This window comes from Elephas maximus, chromosome 2, assembly GCF_024166365.1.
Source record: "Elephas maximus indicus isolate mEleMax1 chromosome 2, mEleMax1 primary haplotype, whole genome shotgun sequence".
In the NCBI taxonomy this organism is placed as follows: Eukaryota; Metazoa; Chordata; class Mammalia; order Proboscidea; family Elephantidae; genus Elephas; species Elephas maximus.
This window is the reverse complement of record NC_064820.1, coordinates 149,143,139-149,164,185: the sequence shown is the minus strand read 5'-3', so window position 1 is coordinate 149,164,185 and position 21,047 is coordinate 149,143,139. Positions and strand designations below refer to the sequence as shown.

The 21,047-nt window shown below is 40.5% G+C and overlaps 1 protein-coding gene across 1 annotated transcript in view; it reads left to right on the top strand.

Moving 5' to 3' along the window:
• Positions 1 to 245: 245 nt before the first annotated feature.
• The window catches only part of TRPC7 (transient receptor potential cation channel subfamily C member 7), a 184,505-nt gene continuing 163,703 nt past the window's right edge, over positions 246 to 21,047 (top strand). Inside the window, exons 1-2 of the mRNA XM_049868664.1 lie at positions 246 to 318; positions 7,507 to 8,321. Of these exons, the coding sequence (XP_049724621.1) occupies positions 246 to 318; positions 7,507 to 8,321 (888 nt within the window). The remainder of the gene's footprint in view (positions 319 to 7,506; positions 8,322 to 21,047) is intronic.

Sequence of the window (21,047 nt, the reverse complement as noted above, 5' to 3'; positions counted from 1 at the left end):
GCACACAGATTTATGAATGAACTCATATTAAGTCCAGAATATTCATTACGAATATAATTCAAAACCTACACTCTAAGGTCTTTTTAACAATGACATTGTTTCAATGATTTAGCCGCTTATCAAGGTCCTATGTCGCAATCATCATTTCGTAAACACTTATTTCCCAAATCACTTGCCCCTAAGCTTAGGAGCATGTAGACGAGCTAACTCCTTCAGGCAGCGATTAACCCAGAAGAATCAGAACTATGCGGAGCCTCACTGAGGCTGACTGCAGAATGCACGTGGTACCTGGACGAGAGCTTCCGGGGCTCCCGCTTGGTAAGAGCAATCAACATCCCCCACAGATAAATATTCAGCATGGGATTTTCCCCAGTATTATCATTTCATGATTTTAGGGTCTCTCTTGCTTTCCTGGCAGTAGAGGTTCATTTCAGCCTCTTTTGACACAGAGGTCAAGGAAACCATAAAAAGGCTACACATTTCTGTTTTTACCAAGAAAAATCTTTCGGGAAAAAAAAATCATGTTAACTATTACAACTTGTTGTTCCAGCTCTATCTGGAGCTACAAGCAATGAGATATGGACACCCAGTTTCATTCCCCAATTCCAAATAGACAAATAAGGATGTAAAAAGTTAGAAGAATTAAAGAAGACCCCACAAAGCACTAGTTATATTTGGATGGCTAATACATAGGGTAAAATGAAAATACTGAGGATAACTTCTTGTCCAAATGATGTTATTTGGTGAAAAAAAGATAAATCATTATAGAATCATTTATTAGCTTTGGGAAACACCAGACAGTATTTTTCAATCCAAGGTGCAATGGGAAAAATACCCCACATTAGCAGAATTGGTTGGAAATAATATCTTACCATAATGAATTGTAATAAACAGCAAAGGAATACTTTGAGTGTTACCTATAGGACTTGTCTAGGAAGGTGTGTGAACTCATGTACGTCATGGGATGAATAAGTGGATATTTTTTCCTTTTATTCAAAATATTTATGTTGTACAAGCAAATATTGTCACTATCTTAGGTAACCTGAATGCAGAATCACTGTAATCGAAATGGATTAAAACAGAGTTAAAAATATCCAATGTTAATAGAACACATACTATATTCTAGGCACTAATAAGAAATTTATATGTACTATCTCACCTCAAATTCAGTACAATAAGGAAGGTGAAACTTAGAAATAAATTGAGTGCCTTTGGAAATATGTAATATTATTCAGGAGGATTATGAAGGATTAGGAATGTCTGAATTTTCTGCCATCACCCAAAAGACTTATTATATCTTCTGATATTAGCTGTCTTATCTAACAACTTTTGGGCCATCATTTGTAGGGGAGCTAATTGGAAACTGATATTGCTTTGCAACTCATGCCTTATTTAAAAAGTTGTCAGAGTTAGAAACAGGAAATAGTAGTTACAGGGTAATACGGCTCTTGCATTTGTAAGGACAGAGACACTGGTAAACATTAACATCTCTATTTTATTGGTCTTCTTTAATGACCAAGCCAGACCAAGTATTTAAGAACTGGTTCAGTTATTTGACCATGCACTACCTACCAGCCAGCAATGGTGTTGAGCCCCAGGCTCATATGCCACATAAACAAGTAATACACTGGCCCTCAAAGATTCTTTACTCCAATGGAAAAACTTACAGTGTACAGAAACTTCAAAAAAATGCAGGGGGGAAGATGAAGGGCAATGACAGGCAAGCCAGAAACACTGTTTTTGAAATCAGATAGACTGAACTCCTAGCAATGGCTCCACCACAACCAAGTCGTGTAGCCTTGGTAAAAGTGGTTACTTTGTCTGAGCCTCAATTTATCATCTGTTAAATGGCAATGATTATAGCACCGGTATCACATTTGTAAGACTTAAAATGATAAGCCATGTAAAGCACTCAGCATGGTGCCTGGCACGTGGTTAATGTGCAATAAATGTTAATCATTATGATTAAATAGTCATTTAGGAAAATGACTAAGCTCATCATATGATGATTTGTGTGAATTTAAATTAACACATACAAAGCACTTAGCAGTGTCTGGCACATGGTAAATATATAATATAGTTTATTATTATAGAGTCATTTAGAACAATAATCTAAATATATGAATTGAGTAAAATGTGAGCCAATTTTAATATTCATTTATTTAAGTGTATTGATATGTTAAGGTTTTGATCATTATCGTCATGCAGATTTGAAGAAGGCTTTATAGTATACAGGGCATTCGGTACACCTCATTTAAATCTTCGCTGTGGTCCTGAGAAGCATGGGGGCTATATCATTCCCTTTATATCGTGAGAGAAAAGTAGGTACAGGAGAAGACTCCAAATCACTTGACTGTGTCATCCCTGTTGCCCTGGACTAGAATTCAGAATATGCGCACTTGGGAGATAATGTACAGACCCAAGCTGGTTTTTCCAAGGTGACTGATCCTGATAAATTTTATTTGGTTCTATGTCCAGTTATCCATTACAGACTCAACTGGTTTCAGGCTTGGATAATTTCCACAAGGACCTCTTGTGCATGTGTCAATTCTAGAAAAAATATAATATCTCTAAAAAGACATTTTGATTAAGTGGCCTTTTCTTCATCTGTAATTAACCACAATCCCTGTCTCCAAATGGCTTTGTGGACATGCTCATTTGCAGCTGGACATAGGGTGCAGAATCCATACTTTTCATGAATCATTGACATCTGGCTTCCCTGAGACTGGCTGATGCATCTGAAAAAGCAGCTCGATAAAAATAGCACCCAAGGGATCAAGAGGAAGTTTAATAATCAGCCCTCCTCTCAAATACGGTTTTGTTTCCACTAGAACTCTTCTTCTCAATGACATCAAATGTCAATGTATGCATTTCTGGATAATGAAATGCACAGTGTCTTAGCTGAGGTGTTTGATGAGTTTGATCACTCGTTATCTTGAAAATATATGCAAATAAAAATGCATCTGCATTTTTAAGAAAAAATATTAAAATAAAATATTAAAAATATTAAAGTACAGGCAATCAAGTGCCAACTGCATTTTATGGGGAATAATCTTGCTCCTTATTGGCCCGAAAACTGTGACAAGATCACCTGAGCCCAGCAGGGCAACATGTCCGATAAGTCATGAGTACGGGTTTTGGTCACCAGCTGTTGTGGACCTAATGGCTTTATCTCTCTGACACATCATCTTTTGGGGATTCTTTCCAACCCATCTGATACATATGGCTAAAGCATGAATATCTATGATATTAATATTAAATGGCAAGGACATGGTGGTTAAATATATTCGTGGATGTATAAATGTTTTTAAAAGCATCATTACAACATAATCAGAGTAAGAGGGTGTCAGAATGAAACAGATGCCCACAGTGAGGTTAAAGGGCTTCCAGCAAAGCTGGAATCAATTCATGTGGCTCCAGGGTCTGTTATCAAACCCCTTATATTGAAAGCAATCTCCCTTAGCAGCATTTCCCACTATATGCTGCTATGCATACATGACTGGTAGGCCCCGAAGGTTTCATCAATGCCAGGTTCTCTAGGCAAGAAAAAGAAATGACAATTTAGTGAGCATCCAAATGAGTGTCCCAAAGTTGAGGTTTCAAAGGCTAGGAAAAGGGGACATGTTTACTTCTTACTACATCTGGGTGATTGCTCTCAAGGTCATACAGAAAAGAAACAAAAGCATGTCAAATATAAGGATATTTTAACTTCTGTGAAGTTCTAGCTATATACATATTTTTCTTTGATAAAGAAAACTTTTTTCTTTGATATCACATCACGATCTTTATGATACCCTTGCACAGAAATTATTTGCCCTGCAATTTAGTCTTTTTGCTTCACCTACCTCAGTTTCTTCACCAAAAATTTGAGAAGGTGACTATCTTGCTTTTCATGTTTTTTATTTTTAAATATAAATGAGGAGAATTAAGAAATGATGCCTGAACATCCTTTAAGTTTGCAGACTGCAGGTTCTATGATATTCAGATGGACTTTGAATTTAGATTGGGTTCTTACATGGTCCTTGTAAAACAGTTCTCTGCTCTCAGCTGGTTCAGTAGTGATTACATTTCCTTTGAATTAATATCTCCATGGTTTGTTGTTGTGTAATAGTTATGTATCCTTGACCTTGTAGTCTGGCCTATTCTCCCTCTTGTGCAGACTTCTAATGGAAAAGTGATGTGGAATTGAGCTATAGGGCCTGCTCCTTCCAGGACAGCTGCCATTTCATCTCTGACACATTGTTCAGAACCTCTTGAGTGGAAACTGCTGTTTCTCAGGTTGAGTCATGATGGCTAAGCCCAGAGAGTTGCTCCTGACAGGAATAGAAGCCTTATCATAGGCCAGGCCAAGTAATTCCATGAGAAAGATTATCAGTCTTTTGTGGGCTCAACTCCCACCTTAGTGTTTGTGCTCAGATGACAGGCCTTGAAACTGAGTTTATCACATCCCCTCAAACAAGGTCTTTGGGGGATACAAATGCTGTGAATGCTTAGCTTTCGACTCAGTCACCTCCTTTCCTTCTGAAAACCTATAATAAAAAATGCCTGCCTCCCATTTGTGAGTCCCTCTCTCCTGTCAAGGCCTCCACTGTACTCTCAATGTGCAGTCCGTCTTCAGCATCAATGAGCAGCCCCTCTCCCTGGGATGACGGCATTGTTGAAAGAAATGGACTCAGGAGCTCATGAACTTGAATCCTGAGAATCCTTCCCAAAGAAATCTCTCATCAAAGCACACTTTAGAAAAGCACGGGGCAGTTCAGATGCAGTTCCTAAAGGAGTTCAGAGCTCTCTACTAGGATTTATCACCCACAATCATCTTTTGAGGGAGTTGCCCACAATTATTCCTTTTATTTTCTGCAGATGAAGAAGCTGCTTTACTGAATAGTTTAGCAGCTTTTTTCCCAAGGAAGTGTGACTCAGCTACAGGAGGATTAGAGTCCAAGCTCTGATCTCCAGTCTTTGCTTCATACTAGAGATAGGGTCCCCCAAAGGAGCTAAAACCAAAGGGGTTCCAACAGGTCAAAAGGTAAAACAAGCAGAAAACTAAATAGAGCTCAAATTTCAAATAGACACAAGACTACCACTACTTTTTTTAATCTCAAAATACTCAGTTTAATTTTAAAAGCCTTCCTCTATGATTACTTTTATTTAACAAAATGCCTTAAGTTAAATGCTGAGTATTCTTTATATATGGAGACATGAACAATAACAAAAAGACAATTCTTTGGAACATGGAAAATAACTCATACAAATTGCCAAGTAGTCACTCTTCAGAACAAATACTCTCTTGTTAAAATGTATTCCATTCCAATATTATCTGAATAATGTATGTGGGGGTGGACTAGAAAAGAATAGAAATTTTCAGATAGGGCCAATTGGAGAATCAAAGACATTTAACATGTTGGAGTTAGTAGAGTTTTAGGGAACATCTGGTCTAGCCCTTCATTTTATGGTTAAGGTACCTTAGGACCTAGAGGCTGGGGACCTGCTCAAGGTTGAAAGGCTATCTGGAGAGGGAGTACCCTGACTCAAACTCCAATTACACTATAGTTGTTATTCTCTCTTGTTTCTAAAAATCCATTGCAAAATTTTGGCAAGCTAAAGATTAGGTAACTTGTCAAAAGTCACAAGGCTGGTAAATAGTGGAGCCAGGATTCCTACTCTAGATGTTCTGACTTCAAAGCCTGTCTCTTGTTGTTGCTGTTAGGTGCCGTCAAGTCAGTTTGAACTCATAGAGAACCTATGTACAACAGAATGAAACACTGCCTGGTCCTAGGCCATCCTCACAATCGTTGCTGTGTTTGAGCCCACTGTTGCAGCCACTGTGTCAATCCATCCTCCTTTTTGCTGACCCCCTACTTTACCAAGCATGATGTCCTTCTCCAGGGACTGGTCCCTCCTGACAACAAGTCCAAAACTCGTGAGATGAAGTCTCACCATCTTCACTTCTAAAGAGCATTTTGGCTGTACTTCTTCCAACACAGATTTGTTTGTTCTGGCAGTCCATGGTATGGTCAATATTCTTCACCAACACCATAATTCAAAGATTATCATTTCTTCTTCAGTCTTCTTTATTCATTATCCAACTTTTGCACACACATTAGTTGACTGAAAATACCAAGGCTTGGGTCAGGTCTACCTGAGTCCTCAAAGTGACATCTTTGCTTTTTAACACTTTAAAGAGGTCTTTTGCAGCAGATTTACCCAATGCAGTATGTCATTTGATTTCTTGACTGCTGTTTCCATAGGCGTTGATTGTGGATTCAAGTAAAATGAAATCCTTGACAATTTCAATCTTTTCTCCATTTATTATGATGTTTATTGGTCCAGTTGTTAGGATTTTTGTTTTATGTTGACGTGTAATCCCTACTGAAGGCTGTAGTCTTTGATCTTCATCTGAGATGAATAATAGCACCTACCTCATACAGTTGTTGCAAGAATTATGCATTAATATATGTAAAGCTCTTTGTATAGTGTCTGGCATATGATAGGTGCTCAATAAATGTTAACTGCTATTTTTAGTGGTATTAGAATTAGTATTAATCACTATGCTATTCCACAAAGGGAAAGGATAACAAGTTAGATGTGAACCTGGCATAAAAATTGACCTTTTTTTTTTCCCCCTTCCATATAAAAATCCAGGTTCAATCTTAGAGGCTCTGGCTGAATTCCCTCAGGGGGAGCTGCTTTAATAGCCACCAGTAAGTGGCAACAATTTAAGACCTGCTCCTTGCTGCTGCATCTTGCTCTTTAGTAGGTGCTTAAACTCCATGGGACCAGAAAACACAGTCCCCATAGAGAACAGCAGTGAATGTAGAAACAGATATGTGTGCCCATGTTTGCATTTTGTTGTAGTTTTTTCATAGCATGGAAGGTCACTGGGGGTGATACACCTGAACCAAAGAGAGCCAGTTTCCATCATGCTCTGCTCTGTGGCACAGCATTTGGAGCACTGAGCATAACAAGAGGTGAGAGGAAACAGAATAAAACTAACATTGGCTGAGTACCTTCTATGCCCAAGTTACCTCACTGAATCCTCCTGTGGACCCTGTGGCCTACAGAATGTCATCCATGTTGTACAAGTGCACAAAAGAAATCTAAAGTTCTGAGAGGTTAAGCAACTTGCTACATTTACACAAATGGAAATAAATAGGAATAAAACCGATGGCTGTCTGCCTGTTTTAGCCACAGCTGTACCCCCCACTGTCTACCTCCATCTTCATTACATTTCACCTAAACCCATGGTTCAGCTCTACTGCCAACCTCCACCCAACAGAGGCCGAATAAACTAAGTCAGCATTCTTCCATTTGAAAAAGATTAGTTCAGGTAATCCAATTTGTTTTCATCTCAGTGATTTAAGACAATGATTTCTAATAAGATTTCATAATTTCTCATAAGCTTCCAATCACGATATTCTTTTTTTATCTTGAATATGTTCTCGACAATTTTTGTGTGCCTTGCGCCCGCTGAATCTGCAAGCAACCCCCCACTCCCACCCCTCCCAGAAAGTAATGATGTTATCTCTGCCTTGTTGCCCCACAGGTTGGGAAGCAGCACCTTCAAGAACATGCAGCGCCGGCACACAACCTTGAGAGAGAAAGGCCGCCGCCAGGCCATCCGGGGTCCCGCCTACATGTTCAACGAGAAGGGCACCAGCCTGACACCTGAGGAGGAGCGCTTCCTGGACTCTGCCGAGTATGGCAACATCCCCGTGGTCAGGAAGATGCTGGAGGAGTCCAAGACCCTCAACTTCAACTGCGTGGACTACATGGGGCAGAACGCGCTGCAGCTGGCGGTAGGCAATGAGCACCTGGAAGTCACGGAGTTACTGCTCAAGAAGGAGAACTTAGCGCGTGTGGGGGACGCGCTCCTGCTGGCCATCAGCAAGGGCTACGTGCGCATCGTGGAGGCCATCTTGAACCACCCGGCCTTCGCGCAGGGCCAACGCCTGACGCTCAGCCCGCTGGAGCAGGAGCTGCGGGACGATGACTTCTATGCCTATGACGAGGATGGCACGCGCTTCTCCCACGACATCACTCCCATCATCCTGGCGGCGCACTGCCAGGAGTATGAGATCGTGCACATCCTGCTGCTCAAGGGCGCCCGCATCGAGCGGCCCCACGATTACTTTTGCAAGTGCACCGAGTGCACCGAGAAGCAGCGGAAAGACTCCTTCAGTCACTCACGCTCCCGTATGAATGCCTACAAGGGACTGGCAAGCGCAGCCTACTTGTCTCTGTCCAGTGAAGACCCTGTCCTCACCGCGCTGGAGCTAAGCAACGAGTTAGCCAGACTAGCCAACATTGAGACTGAATTCAAGGTAACTCCCACTCACCTTCCCATATATAGATGGTCCAGTAGGCTCTCCCATGTGTGTCCAGTAGTAAAATGGATTGTTTTCAGGTCTCAGAAGGGGTGAAAGCCCCAGGGTCTTGCAGTTCAGGCTCACATGAAGAAAGAGAACTTCCTCAATCTGTGTCAGATGTAGGCCTGAGAAAAATGCAGCCCATTGGGTGGAATATTTTAAACCACATAAATGCAGTAAAGAGGTTACTTAAGCACAAATCTATACAGAAAAGACAAGCAACCTATAGGCTTGATTATATTGTGGTTCTGGTATAAATGCCCAACCTCTGCTCCTGGTTGCTCAGGAGTGCCTAGGATACCTGGTGGTTCTTTCCTAGCTCTTAGATTTCTTGACTGTTTCACCTGCATGGTTTTACTCTGTCTTTTTCACATCTCTACCACATCTGGACCATGCCGGTCTTAGTTCCAGTCTTACAGTCTAATGCTGGAAAGACTTGGCTGCAGCCTTTCTCAAACCTAGAAAGCTAATGCTACTGCCCTTGTCACAGGGCCGAGAAGCAAGGAAATGGGAATGGAAATAAAATCATCTCTGTAGAGTTGAGCTTATCACCCCAATAGAGGTGGCCAGGGCGAAGCTCTGTAATTTATCTACCCTGAGACACCAGGACCTACCAGGCTAGCCCAGAAGGCTGGAGGCCCATCCCCCAAATACACTATTCAACTGTGGTTCAGGGTTTCTGTTGTCAACTGACTCCCCCTGAAAGAGGAGACTGGGATCTAATGCAGGGGGAGGGGGGAGGGAATACTTTTCACACAGTATGTAATAATAATAATGGCAAACATTTAGTGACACTTATTATGTGACAGGCACTAATTGCTTTGTGATTTTATTTAATTGCCTCAATAACCATATGACATGGATACTATTATCCCCATTTAATATGAGGGCAGAGGTAGAGAAAGTAGAACAACTTGCTCAGTAACAGCTAATAAATAGCAAAACCATTGTTCTAATCCAGACTTTCTGACCCCAGTGACTCTTAGCCACTCTAGGAAACTGCGAGTCAGAGGCCTTGTTCATCCGCATATTGAGCCTCTCAGAGTTTAACCTATTTTTATCTGAATGATGAAGGGATTCCTCACTTTGACAGTGTGGCAGGAAGAGTAGGAGCCGCAAGTCAGCTCAGAATTTCTCACCTGACAGAGCCTACTATGTGCTAGTGCCATAGGGCACGTAAAGGTATCACACTCGATCGATCTGGGACAGCATGTCACTGGCGAGTGAAAGGTTTATTATCTAAACAAGATGTCAGTACAAGAGCTGTCCCTGCCTAAACACAGGTGGCCAATGCTGAGTATCAACTCACAGCAAGGGAGGCCTCCATGGGCCATGGTGTTCAGGAAGGCCTCAAAGACGAGGGGAATTGGGCTGGGCCTCACTGAACAGGAGGAGTTGATCACTGGGAATAGAGAAATTGCCACCTGGAGGAGGCAAGTGAAGGTAAGGCCCAGCATGGCCCAGGGCAGGGAGGGGACCAAAGAGAAGCTCCATGTGATTAGAACACAGACTTCCTATAGGGGGTACACAAGAGGAATGCTGGAGAGATGAGTTGGGGCAGATCTCAGGGGGTCTTGTGTGGCAGGTTGAGCACTTTGGATATTATCCTGAAGGAAATGGAGAGCCACTAGACGATTCTGATTAGGGGACTAAATGAAAACTACAGATTTACTTAACTGTGGTTGGTAAATTGGATTGGAGAGTTTGGAGTAGGAGGCAGTGGGATTTTAGTTCTGCATGCATGGGGCCATGGAAGTCTCTCTCTAGGAATGGGATCACCCACAAGCCAGAAACCAAAGGACCAGGCTTGCAGGAAACAGTAGGGTACTCAAATTGTGCATATATGAAAAAAAAATAATAATCTTATAATTAAACAAATTTTGTTCTATTCTGTTCCCCCATCTCAGACCATTCCAGTTTGTGTATTGCTCCTGGCCTCATTTAGGAAAAAAAAAAAAAAAAAGGTAAATGTATATATAGAGATTACTCAAAGAAGTTCCCAAGAAAGGTAATTATGTCTTTCCTTGTTTCTGTACAGTAAACCTCATCTGCCAGTATTAAGGCCAAGTATGTCCCAAAGACGCTTGGTAGAACTTTGCTTTGTTCCCTGGTTTTCAGATTGAGTCTTCACAGGCATTATGAAAGGAATGACCAACCCAATTAACTCAGATACTTCTGGCCAGGAAAAAAAAAAGACAATTCAAGCAAAAAAAAAAATTTTGGATCAGATTATCTGGATAATTGCACAATTCTCTACTTATCTGGGAGCATGCCAGGCTTACTAAATAAAACAATGCTAGACTAACATTCAGAAATATATCTGAGCCATTTGTTTCCTTTACTAAAACTCAAAGTCTAGCATATTTTAGTATATATAATATCTAAAACTGGAAGTTTGTTGAAAGCATCTACTATGATATTTTGATTTTAAAAGTAAATTATGAAAATTGTGGAGAATTAAGAACACTACTAGCATGATAACAAATCCTTTCTACAATGCAGTGATTTATTCAGAGTAAGAGTTAGCATAAATACATTCACTGGCTAGTAACATCCCCCTAGTTACCTGTGTTTGACATAACATCTCTCAAATTGTCGACAAATGGTGCATTATAAATTAACATAAGTGTTCCTTGAGAACTTTATTATTTATTCATCTATCCTTGTACGTGCATTCCTGACATTATAAATTTTCTCAGAGAGCAGCTTAGCAGGAGAAAAGTCAAATTGTAATAAAAGAATAAAGAGCAAGTATATGTGGTCTAAAATGCACTCTTTATAAGTCTGTTCTGCTTTAAAGGAGCCATGAATTGCAGCCTGTAAGCTATACGTTATGAAGATGACCCAATATTATAAATTGTGTAACAAGATATCAGATTCTCATCGTAAATGTCATATGTCATCCTCTAGAAGACTCATTCTAGGAGTGATTCTTCTTGACTAGGAAACATCATCCATGAAAACCTGGATTCAGTTGACCAGCAGTTGTTTCACAGTCATTTTAATTTATCACCAGAATAGAGTCTAGTCATTAACAAACATACAGCCAGTGTCAGGGTCACCAGTAAATTGTGGCTGGTGTCAGATGCCTGCTATCAAGTCATTATTTTTGGTGTGGAAATTATGCAGCTCTTCAAGGATTCTCTTATGTCTCTTTAATCTTCCTGGGTCTAAAACTTGCCGTGGTCACTGGGGCGGGCCTTCCCAGTGCTTTGAATGGTGTTCAGTAACCTAGTAAGCATTCCATAAATATTTGGTGAAGGGAATGAAAGAAATTCTAAAAGGATAATCATTTCAACTCAGGAAGCAAGTGATTAATCTCTGGTTTCAATTCTTCCTAAACATGGATTTAATAGAGGTATTGGATGGAGATAATGAAATGGAGATGCTCTAAAGAGGGTTAAAAGTTGGTTGAGAATCTAAAGCCAACACACACTGAACAACTGACGATCAATCACACACTGAACTGTCTAGTGCCAATGACCACTAAGCTCCTGGAGAGCAGAGTATATTTTCTTGGTTTTGCCTCTAATATCTAACACAGGGTTTGGGAGCACAGTCCACAAATGACATTTTGGTTGATTGGTTTATCTGTGCAACAGGAGCCAGAGAAGGGGAAGATCACCGTGGGCTGGACTATTGAGTGGGCTTCATCTTGATGGACCTGGCTTTCTCTGTGTAGAGGCAGCTGGAGTAGCATGGAAACAAAAAAATTGCTTAATTCACTGAGATTAGAACTCCTGCTACAATGAGATCTCTGCATCTTTTCTTAGTCTGCTTGGTTTTCTTCACTGATCATCCTTCTGATAAAATTGCTCCCCTTTATTTTACTGATGTCTTCCCAGTCAAACTCCTGGACATGCCATCTATGTGTTGCTTACCTGTAGAGCTGTTCACTGTTTCAAAGGATTACAGGAGTTAAACTTCCTTCCAACTCAGAGTCACCGTAGCAGTACCTGGAGTGAGGTGGAATAGGGTAGGGAATGTAGCAGAATATAGTGAAGTTTAGGGCTTTGGAAAGACAGAGAAAGCAGGATGAGGATGGAGGTATCTCCTGTGCTTTCATCTTTTGTTTAAATTTAAAAGCATCCAATGTCCCCAAGTCAGAGAACTGTGGAAGCTCAATAAACACTTTATTTTATTTTTTTAAGATTCAGTCATTCTTAAGAACAGCAAAGCTACAACTGACAAGGCTTTGCTGTTGACAAAATGTCAGCACAGAGGATGCTAACTGAACTTCAGTCTCTAGTACTTTATTCTTGTAGACCACAAAAGGGAAGAGCAGGGACAACAAAGCTGAAGTTGTAACTTCATCCTGCTTAAAATGTTAATGATTTTTATGTTTACCAATGAATTGTTAACCACATGTATTATGAAAAACAGATGATGAATTATGTATCAGTGTTTGTGCTGCCATTTTAAGACCCATAAAAAAACTCTCTGGACCTAAAATACCACAAATTAAAAATGCAAATAGTGATAAATCAGACCATTTTGCCACCTGCTATGATATCTAGTGAGATCCCATTGTGGAAGGTAAAGATGTTGAGATGACCGTTTGTAATCTGCTTGCAAACTTATCAAAATGGAAGAGGAGAGAGGAGGGGAGAAGAAGGAAGAATGGGGTTTTATTGTGGTGCTGAGAGCTCAGAACACATACAAACTCTGGCTGTCTGGATCCTGGGAGACAGGAAGCTTCTATCGAGACCTACCCTGGGCCTGGGAGAGTACCAACATTTGAATGAGCCTGTTGGAAACCCTGGTGGAGTAGTGGTTAAGAGCTATCTATGGCTGTTAACCAAAAGGTCAGCAGTTTGAATCGACCAGGTGCTGCTTGGAAACCCTGTTGAGGCAGTTCTGCTCTGTCCTATAGGGTTGCTATGAGTTGGAATTGACTCAATGCCAGTGGGTTTATGGGTGTCCCCCTGGCCTCGAGTGGAATCTGTGTTTGTACCAGTTTCCCACGTTTTGCCTATTTTTAGGATTTTTAAATTTTACAGACCAACACACTGAGAAAACACACTTCCCTGAAGTTTGAAAGCCTGGCTGGTAGTATAAACAAATGTCTGCTTAACATGCAGGAAATGACTTGAAAATTGTTTCCTTTTCCATTGGGAAAATATATTTTAAGCTGTGGAGGCTACAGATTTTAAAAGCAAGGTAAGAGAATCTGGCAGAAAACTCCTCAAAGGCACTCACTTACATATCATCCCCAATATCCTCAGGGATTGGACCGTGCACCCAATGCTCTCTGCTCTAACATCTGATGATACAGCATGCAGGTAGATACTAGAAAGATCGCAGATGACAGGTGATGAACTGTGATGTGACAGCACCTCACTAAGCAGGCGCAGGGGGTGTGTCGTCAGAGCACGTGTGTCTGTCGACATGTCCACACTGAGGCCAGGGTCACAGGCCTCAGTACCTGAAAGGGAAGCAGCCAGGGAGGGACTAGTTATCACAGGAAAAAAGACATAAGCAATGTCTGCCCACATTAGCTTTGTCTTTTTTTCCCCACCCAAGTGTCTGAGGGAACACTTTTGCCAGGGCATTCATTAACGAGGCACCACAGGAAAATGAGCTAGCTGATGTGTCCTTCAATGACAATTTTTCATTGGGTCACAACCAGTGCTTAAAGTTAGATGTACCTTTTCTAGGGTTTCAGGCAAGAGTATCAACCTCTAAAATACAGGGACACAGTGTGTGTTGGTGACAGGTATTCAGGTGGAATAAAGAAGGCCACTTTGCTAAAAGAGGACAAGGGTAGGGGACAGACTCTGGTGGGTAGCCAGTGCAGCCATGCTTCATTTCCTTGAGGCATGTAGCAGAGAACACAGAACTTGGCTCTGGAATTACACTGGTTTTCAGTCCCAGCTCCATCTCTTACCAACCATGTAATCTTGGATATCTGTGGAAGTTAGTTTATTAGAAGGATGGGAAAAATAGTAGGCACTTCAGTTGTAACATGTCAAAAATGAAATGCTCATTTTCCCAACCACAAAACTTGACACCACTCAGTTGCTAATAGCTTTCTATGCTTCATCCCATCTAACCTCCAGAAGGTCCTGACACATATTAGGTACTCAATAAATATTAGCTTAGAAGTAAATAAATGAGTTAGTGAATGAATTAATGAATAATAGCCTCCCAGGGTGTTACCAAAAAACCAAACCCATTGCCGTCAAGTCGAATCCAACTCATGGTGACCCTACAGGTGTTAAAAAAAATACAGGTGTTAGTGAGGATTAAATGAGATGAAGAATATAAAACTCTTTACATAGAACCTGACATATGATCAGCACTATTATTTCCCAGACAGCTCAGTAGATATAACATTTTATTCCACCAAAGCCCACTGTATTGTCAGCACTGCAATCTTTTATCCCAGTAAACACAGCCTAAGTTTCAGACCAACACCTCCTCTATGCTGGGTTCTTCTTCCTTTCTGATAAGATCCTCAGTCCCTCAGCAGATCTTTCCAGAACAAGAAAAAGACTAAGATGTGCTTCTGAGCTCCATGCTTAAATACAGTCCAAGGGAAATATTTTCCAACTGGAAAAATGCAGACCACTATAACTGAGTAAACCTATAAACAAACCTATAGTGCTGCTAAAATACTGCTGTGAAAAGAAGTGATGTGGGCTGGAAAGATACAGGAGCAAAGGAGAAGGAGGGAGGAAATGGGCAGGCAGAGCTCCTGCCAAATACAGAGATTCTTTTTTGAAAAGCAACTCCACGGAAAAGATTCATCACTACACACACAAAAAATGGGGAGAAAATCATTTCCTATACAAGTGCAGCTATCAGTCTGAAATATCAGAGATAGGGAGACAACGGAGACAGGTCTTAGAAAATATTAGCCAATAAATACTAACAAATAAAATAGAAATTCAAGGATTTTTCTTTGAAAAAAATTACAATACTATATAAATTAATCATAATAGGGTAGCAGTAATCAAATATGCTGTACACACCATCAACTTGAAGGCATGTGTATTATTAGCAGTAAATTTACATTCAGATTAAATGGCTGAAATACATGGCAGAATGGTAGGGTGGCAGTATGATCTGGACTCCGACTACCAAAACTGGATGGACCCTAGTTATAGCTGTTGTTGTTGTTAGGTGCCAATGAGTTGATTCCAACTTATAGAGATTGTATGTACAACAGAATGAAACACTGCCCAAACCTGAGCCATCCTCACAATCTTTGTTATGCTTGAGACCAGCGTTGCAGTCACTGTGTCATCTATCTTGTTGAAGGTCTTTCTCTTTTTCACTGATCCTCTACTTTACTAAGCATGATGTCCTTCTCCAGGGACTGATCACTCCTGATAACCTGTCCAAATATTTGAGACACAGTATCACCATCCTTGCTTCTAAGGAGCATTCTGTCTGTATTTCTTCCAAGACAGATTTGTTTGTTCTTCTGGCAGTCCATGGTATATACAATATTCTTTGCCAACACCATAACTCAAAGGCATCAATTCTTCTTTGGTCGTCCTTATTCACTGTACAGCTTTCACGTGCATATGAGGCAATTGAAAACACCACGGCTTGAGTCAGGTGCACCTTAGTACTCAAGCTGATATCTTTGCCTTTTGACACTTTTAAGAGGTCTTTTGCAGAAGATTTGCTCAATGCAGTGAGTTGTTTGATTTCTTGACTGCTGCATCCATGTGCATTGATTGTGGATCCAAGTAAAATGAAATCCTTGACAACTTCAATCTTTTCTCCCTTTATCGTGATGTTGCTTATTGGTCCAGTTGTGAGGATTTTTGTTTTCTTTATGTTGAGGTGTAATCCATACTGACAGCTGTGGTCTTTGATCTTCACCAGTAAGTGCTTCAAGTCCTCTTCACTTTCAGCTAGCAAGGTTGTGTCATCTGCATAATGCAGGTTGTTAATGGGTCTTCTTCTAATCCTGATGCCCTGTTCTTCTTCAAATAGTCCAACTTCTCTGTTTGCTCAGCATACACACTGAATAAGTATGGTGAAAGGGTACAACCCTGACGCACACCTTTCCTGATTTTAAATCACGCAGTATACCCATGTTCTGTTCTAATTATTGCCTCTTGATCTATATACAGGTTCCTCATGAGCACAATCAAGTGTTCTAGAATTCCCATTCTCCACAATGTTATCCATAATTTGTTATGATCCACACAGTCAAATGCCTTTGCATAGTCAATAAAACACAGGTAAACCTCCTTCTGGAATTCTCTGCTTTCAGCCAGGATCCCTCTGACATCAGCAATGATATCGCTGGTTCCAGCTCCTCTTCTGAATATGGCCTGAATTTCTGGAAGTTCCCTGTCAATGTACTGCTGCAACCGCTTTGAATGATCTTCAGCAAAATTTTACTTGTGTGTAATATAAATGATAATGTTCAATAATTTCCACATTCTGCTGGATCACCTTTCTTTGGAATGGCATAAATATGGATCTCTTCCAGTTAGTTGCCAAATTTTTTGGCAGAGATAAGGGAGCACTTGCAGCATTGCATCCATTTGTTGAAACATCTCAACTGACATTCTATCAACTCCTGGAGCCTTGTTTTTCACCAATGACTTCAGTACAGTTTGGACTTCTTCCTTCAGTACCATCAGTTCTTGATCTTATGGTACCTCCTGAAATGGCTGAATGTCAACCAATTCTTTTTGGTGCAGTGACTCTCTATATTCATTCCATCTTCTTTTGATGCTTCAATATTTTCCCCTTAGACTCCTTCAGTACTGCAACTCAAGGCTTGAATTTTTTCTTCGGATCTTTCAGCTTGAAAAATGCTGAGCGTGTTCTTCCCTTTTGGTTTTCCATCTCCAGGTCTTTGCACATTTCATTACATTTTACTTTGTCTTCTCGAGTTGCCCTTTGAATCTTCAGTTCTTTTACTTCATCATTTCTTCCTTTTGCTTTAGCTATTGTATGTTCAAGAGCAAGTTTCAGAGTCTCTTCCGGTATCTACTTTGGTCTTTTCTTTATTTCCTGACTTTTTAATGACCTCTTGATTTCTTCATGTATTAGAGAGAATGAAAAAGTCAGCATTAATGCCACCATCTAGGAATAATTAACACTTTGGTATGTATAATTCCTCCTTGTGCTCCCCTCCACTGCCCTACTTCAAGGTGCAAAAACTTGAATTAATATTATGACACAGTTAATGGAACAGTATCATCATATTTTTATTTCCTTTCATGCTTTATTCTCATTCCCATTCTCTCCCCTCCTCCCCCAAAAGCACCCACTCCAATGCATTTAATGTATTTAGACATATAGGTATGAAAGTATGTATCATTCATTCAAGAAATATTTCTTTTGCACCTACTATGTACAAAGTTCTAGAGGCTGAGAATATATAGGAGCCATCAAAACCCTGTAAATCCCTGCCTTCATATAGCTTACATTCTAATGGAGACTCTGAAAAATTTATAGTTGATTTGTGTGTGTAAAAAAAAAAAATTCTTTTTTTTTTTTATATTTACAATTTTCGTAAAAGGGATTGTGGTAAATATATATATATATATATGTTCTTTCTTACTTCTTTATACTCAACATCATGTTTTCATGGTCTCTTCATGGTGCTGTATGCACCATGAAACCTAGTTCATTGCTTCTGTCTGCTGCCTGGTATTCCATTTTCTGCATCTACAGCCTTTCACTTATTCAGTCCCATAGTGATAGACACCTAAATTGCCTGTAACTTCTTGTTACTACAAATGATCCTATTTAAAGGTTCTTGAGTTACAAACCCAGGAAGGAATGCCCATGGTTAATTTCACTAAGCATCTCAGATTGCTCCCCGGTAGGCCTGCCCTATCTGCACTCCCTCGTGGGCTTTGCTTTTCCGTGCACTGCCAGCTCTAGGTATTATCCTACTTTCTAGTGAGGGATATGAAGTTATCTTAATTTGCATTTCTGTAATTGCTATCAAGGCTGAGTGCTTCATATACTTTTTAGCCATGTGGGCTTCTCCTTTTTGTGAATTGCATCTCCTTATCCTTTGCCTGGAGCCCTGGTGGCACGATGTTGAAGAGGTTGGCTGCTAACCAAAAGGTCAGCAGGTCGAATCCACCAGTTGCTCCTTGAGAAACCCTATGGGGAAGTTCAACTCTGTCCTGTATGGTTGCTGTGAGTCAGAATCAACTTGATGGCAACAGGTTTGGTTTAGTTTTTGTCATTTGCCTGAAGTCCATGGAAGGGTGCAAATGGTTAATGCTTAGCTACTTAACCAAAATGTTGGGAGATTCATGTCTACCCAGAGGTGCCTTGGTAGAAAGGTCTGGTGATATACTTCTGAATAATCAGCCGTTGAAAACCCTATGGCACATGGGTCACCATGAGTCGGGGTCAACTTAATGGCAACTGGTTACTGGTGGCACGGTGGTTAAGCGTTTGGCTGCTAACCAAAAGCCTGGCAGTTTGAATCCACCAGCTGTGCCTTAGAAACCCTCTGACAGTTCTACTGTCCCATAGGGTTGGTATGAGTCAAAATCGACTCAATAGCAATGGGTTTGGTTACTGGTCATCCTTTGCCCACTTTTAAACTAGATTTCCATTTTGGCATATGTCATGGATTGAATTGTGTCCCCCAAAAATATCTGTCAACTTAGCTAGGTCATGATTCCCTTGTATGATTGTATGATTGTCTCCCATTTTATCTTCTGATGTGATTTCCCTATGTGTTGTAAATCCTATCACTATGATGTAATAAGATAGATTAGTGGCAGTTATACTGATGAGGTCTCCAAGATAAGGTAGTGTCTTTAATCAATCTCTTTTGAGATATAAAAGAGAGAAGCGACCAGAGAGACATGGGGACCTCACACCACCAAGAAAGTAGTGCTGGGAGCAGAGCGGGTCCTTTGGACCTGAGGTTCCTGTGCTGAGATCCTCCCAGACCAAGGGAAGACAAATCACAAGGACCTTCCTCCAGAGCCAACAGAGAAGGAAAGCTTTCTCCTGGAGCTGGCACCCTGAATTCAGACTTGTAGCCTACTAGACTGTGAGAGAATAAATTTCTCTTTATTAAAGCCATCCACTTGTGGTATTTCTGTTACAGCACTAGATGACTAAAACATCATATTTTTAAGCTGACTTCTAGGAGTTCCTTATATATTCTAAATACTAGTTCTTTGTCTATTTTAGACATTGCAAGTAACTTCTCCCAGTCTGTCACTCATGTTGTATTTATCTATGGCATCCTTCGTTGAACAGAAATCCTAATTTTTGAAGTAGTCAAATTCATTAGTGTTTCCCCTTATAGTTTGTGCACTTAGTCTTATGAAATCCTTCCCTATGAAGATCACGAAGATAGTCTCATAATCTGTTTTTTCTTCTATTACCTTCATAGGTTTGCCACTGATTTCAAGTCTCTAGTCCAATCGTAGTTTGTTTTATGTGTGTGTATTTATTTTGTATATAGGATGAGTTTATATCAGATTTTGTTTTTCTCCACATGGTGAGTTAGTTTCCCAACATCATCTATTAAATAATCTAACAAGACTGTATATGCAATTTGGAATCCTGGTTTTCTCACTGAATATTGTGATATTGGTATTTCTCTCATGTTATGGCAACTCCTCATAAATACGTTACTGGAAAATTTTAGTGTCACAATATAAATATCTGACAGTTTAGTGAGTTCTCACCATAGAGCAACTTCTATAGCCCAGTTTAAGGTGAAGGTGGGCCCCAGGACTGAGGAAACGGTCAAGTCTACAGCTGCGGGTGGGAAAAGGGTGTTCTGGACGCTGGCCAGGGAGAGACAGATAGGAGGGCTACTGGATGATATCTGGAATGAGACTTGGTTTCCACAGTGTCACCTTCAACCCCTCTCTCCAAAACAGGACCCACCACTCCCAAGGGCTGGTGACAATCCATTTAAAAAGGAGAAGGGTGTTCTCATTTTTCAAAAGGCTCTTTCTCTCACAAACCCAAAAGTTGGCAGCTTGGAGCAGAATTAGAAGATGATTTCTGGGACCCTTGATAATCTGCTGACCTCCCTGTAGAACAGTCTTGGTGTGCAGAAGGAGGCATGTGAGACCACCACATCTACTCACCAGCCCAGTTCAGCCATGGGTAGACCAGGCAGGACAGAGGCATGTCCAGCTTCAATGCCAGCTCTCCCCAGATAGAACTGTTACCATTCTTTGTTGAGGTTATTTTTTTAAAGACTCTTAGAGGACCCCAGGAAATCATACAGTATAGTTGAGGAAGTGGTAGATTTGGAGGTGGAGAAGCTAACAGAATAGCTGACAGGCTATCAGGAAAGAATGGTGAAAGCCATTTTTTCTATATCCTGAGGATCAAAAAGAGGGAGCTGGAGTTAAAATAATGATAAGAGGGCTAAGATCAGAGATTTGATTTTAAAATGGCTTCAGCAACATGACCTAGATACACTTAATCTATTTCACTTGAATTAAACAATAATATGGACAACTAAACCTTGATAATAATCTGTAGTCCCACTGAGCTGGTGGATCTATAATTGGTTGAAGAGTTCCATGTCAAATGCAGGAGGTAAACCTGGAGCAATGAAGACTTTGGTTCTTCCTTGAGGGTTTCCCCCTTATAATGAATGGTGTGCAGGAATAAGGACAAAGAAGGAAATCACCCATCTTCTTTTCAAATGTGTTAATCAAAGGTCTACATGATGCAAAAAATAATTCAGACAGGACCCAA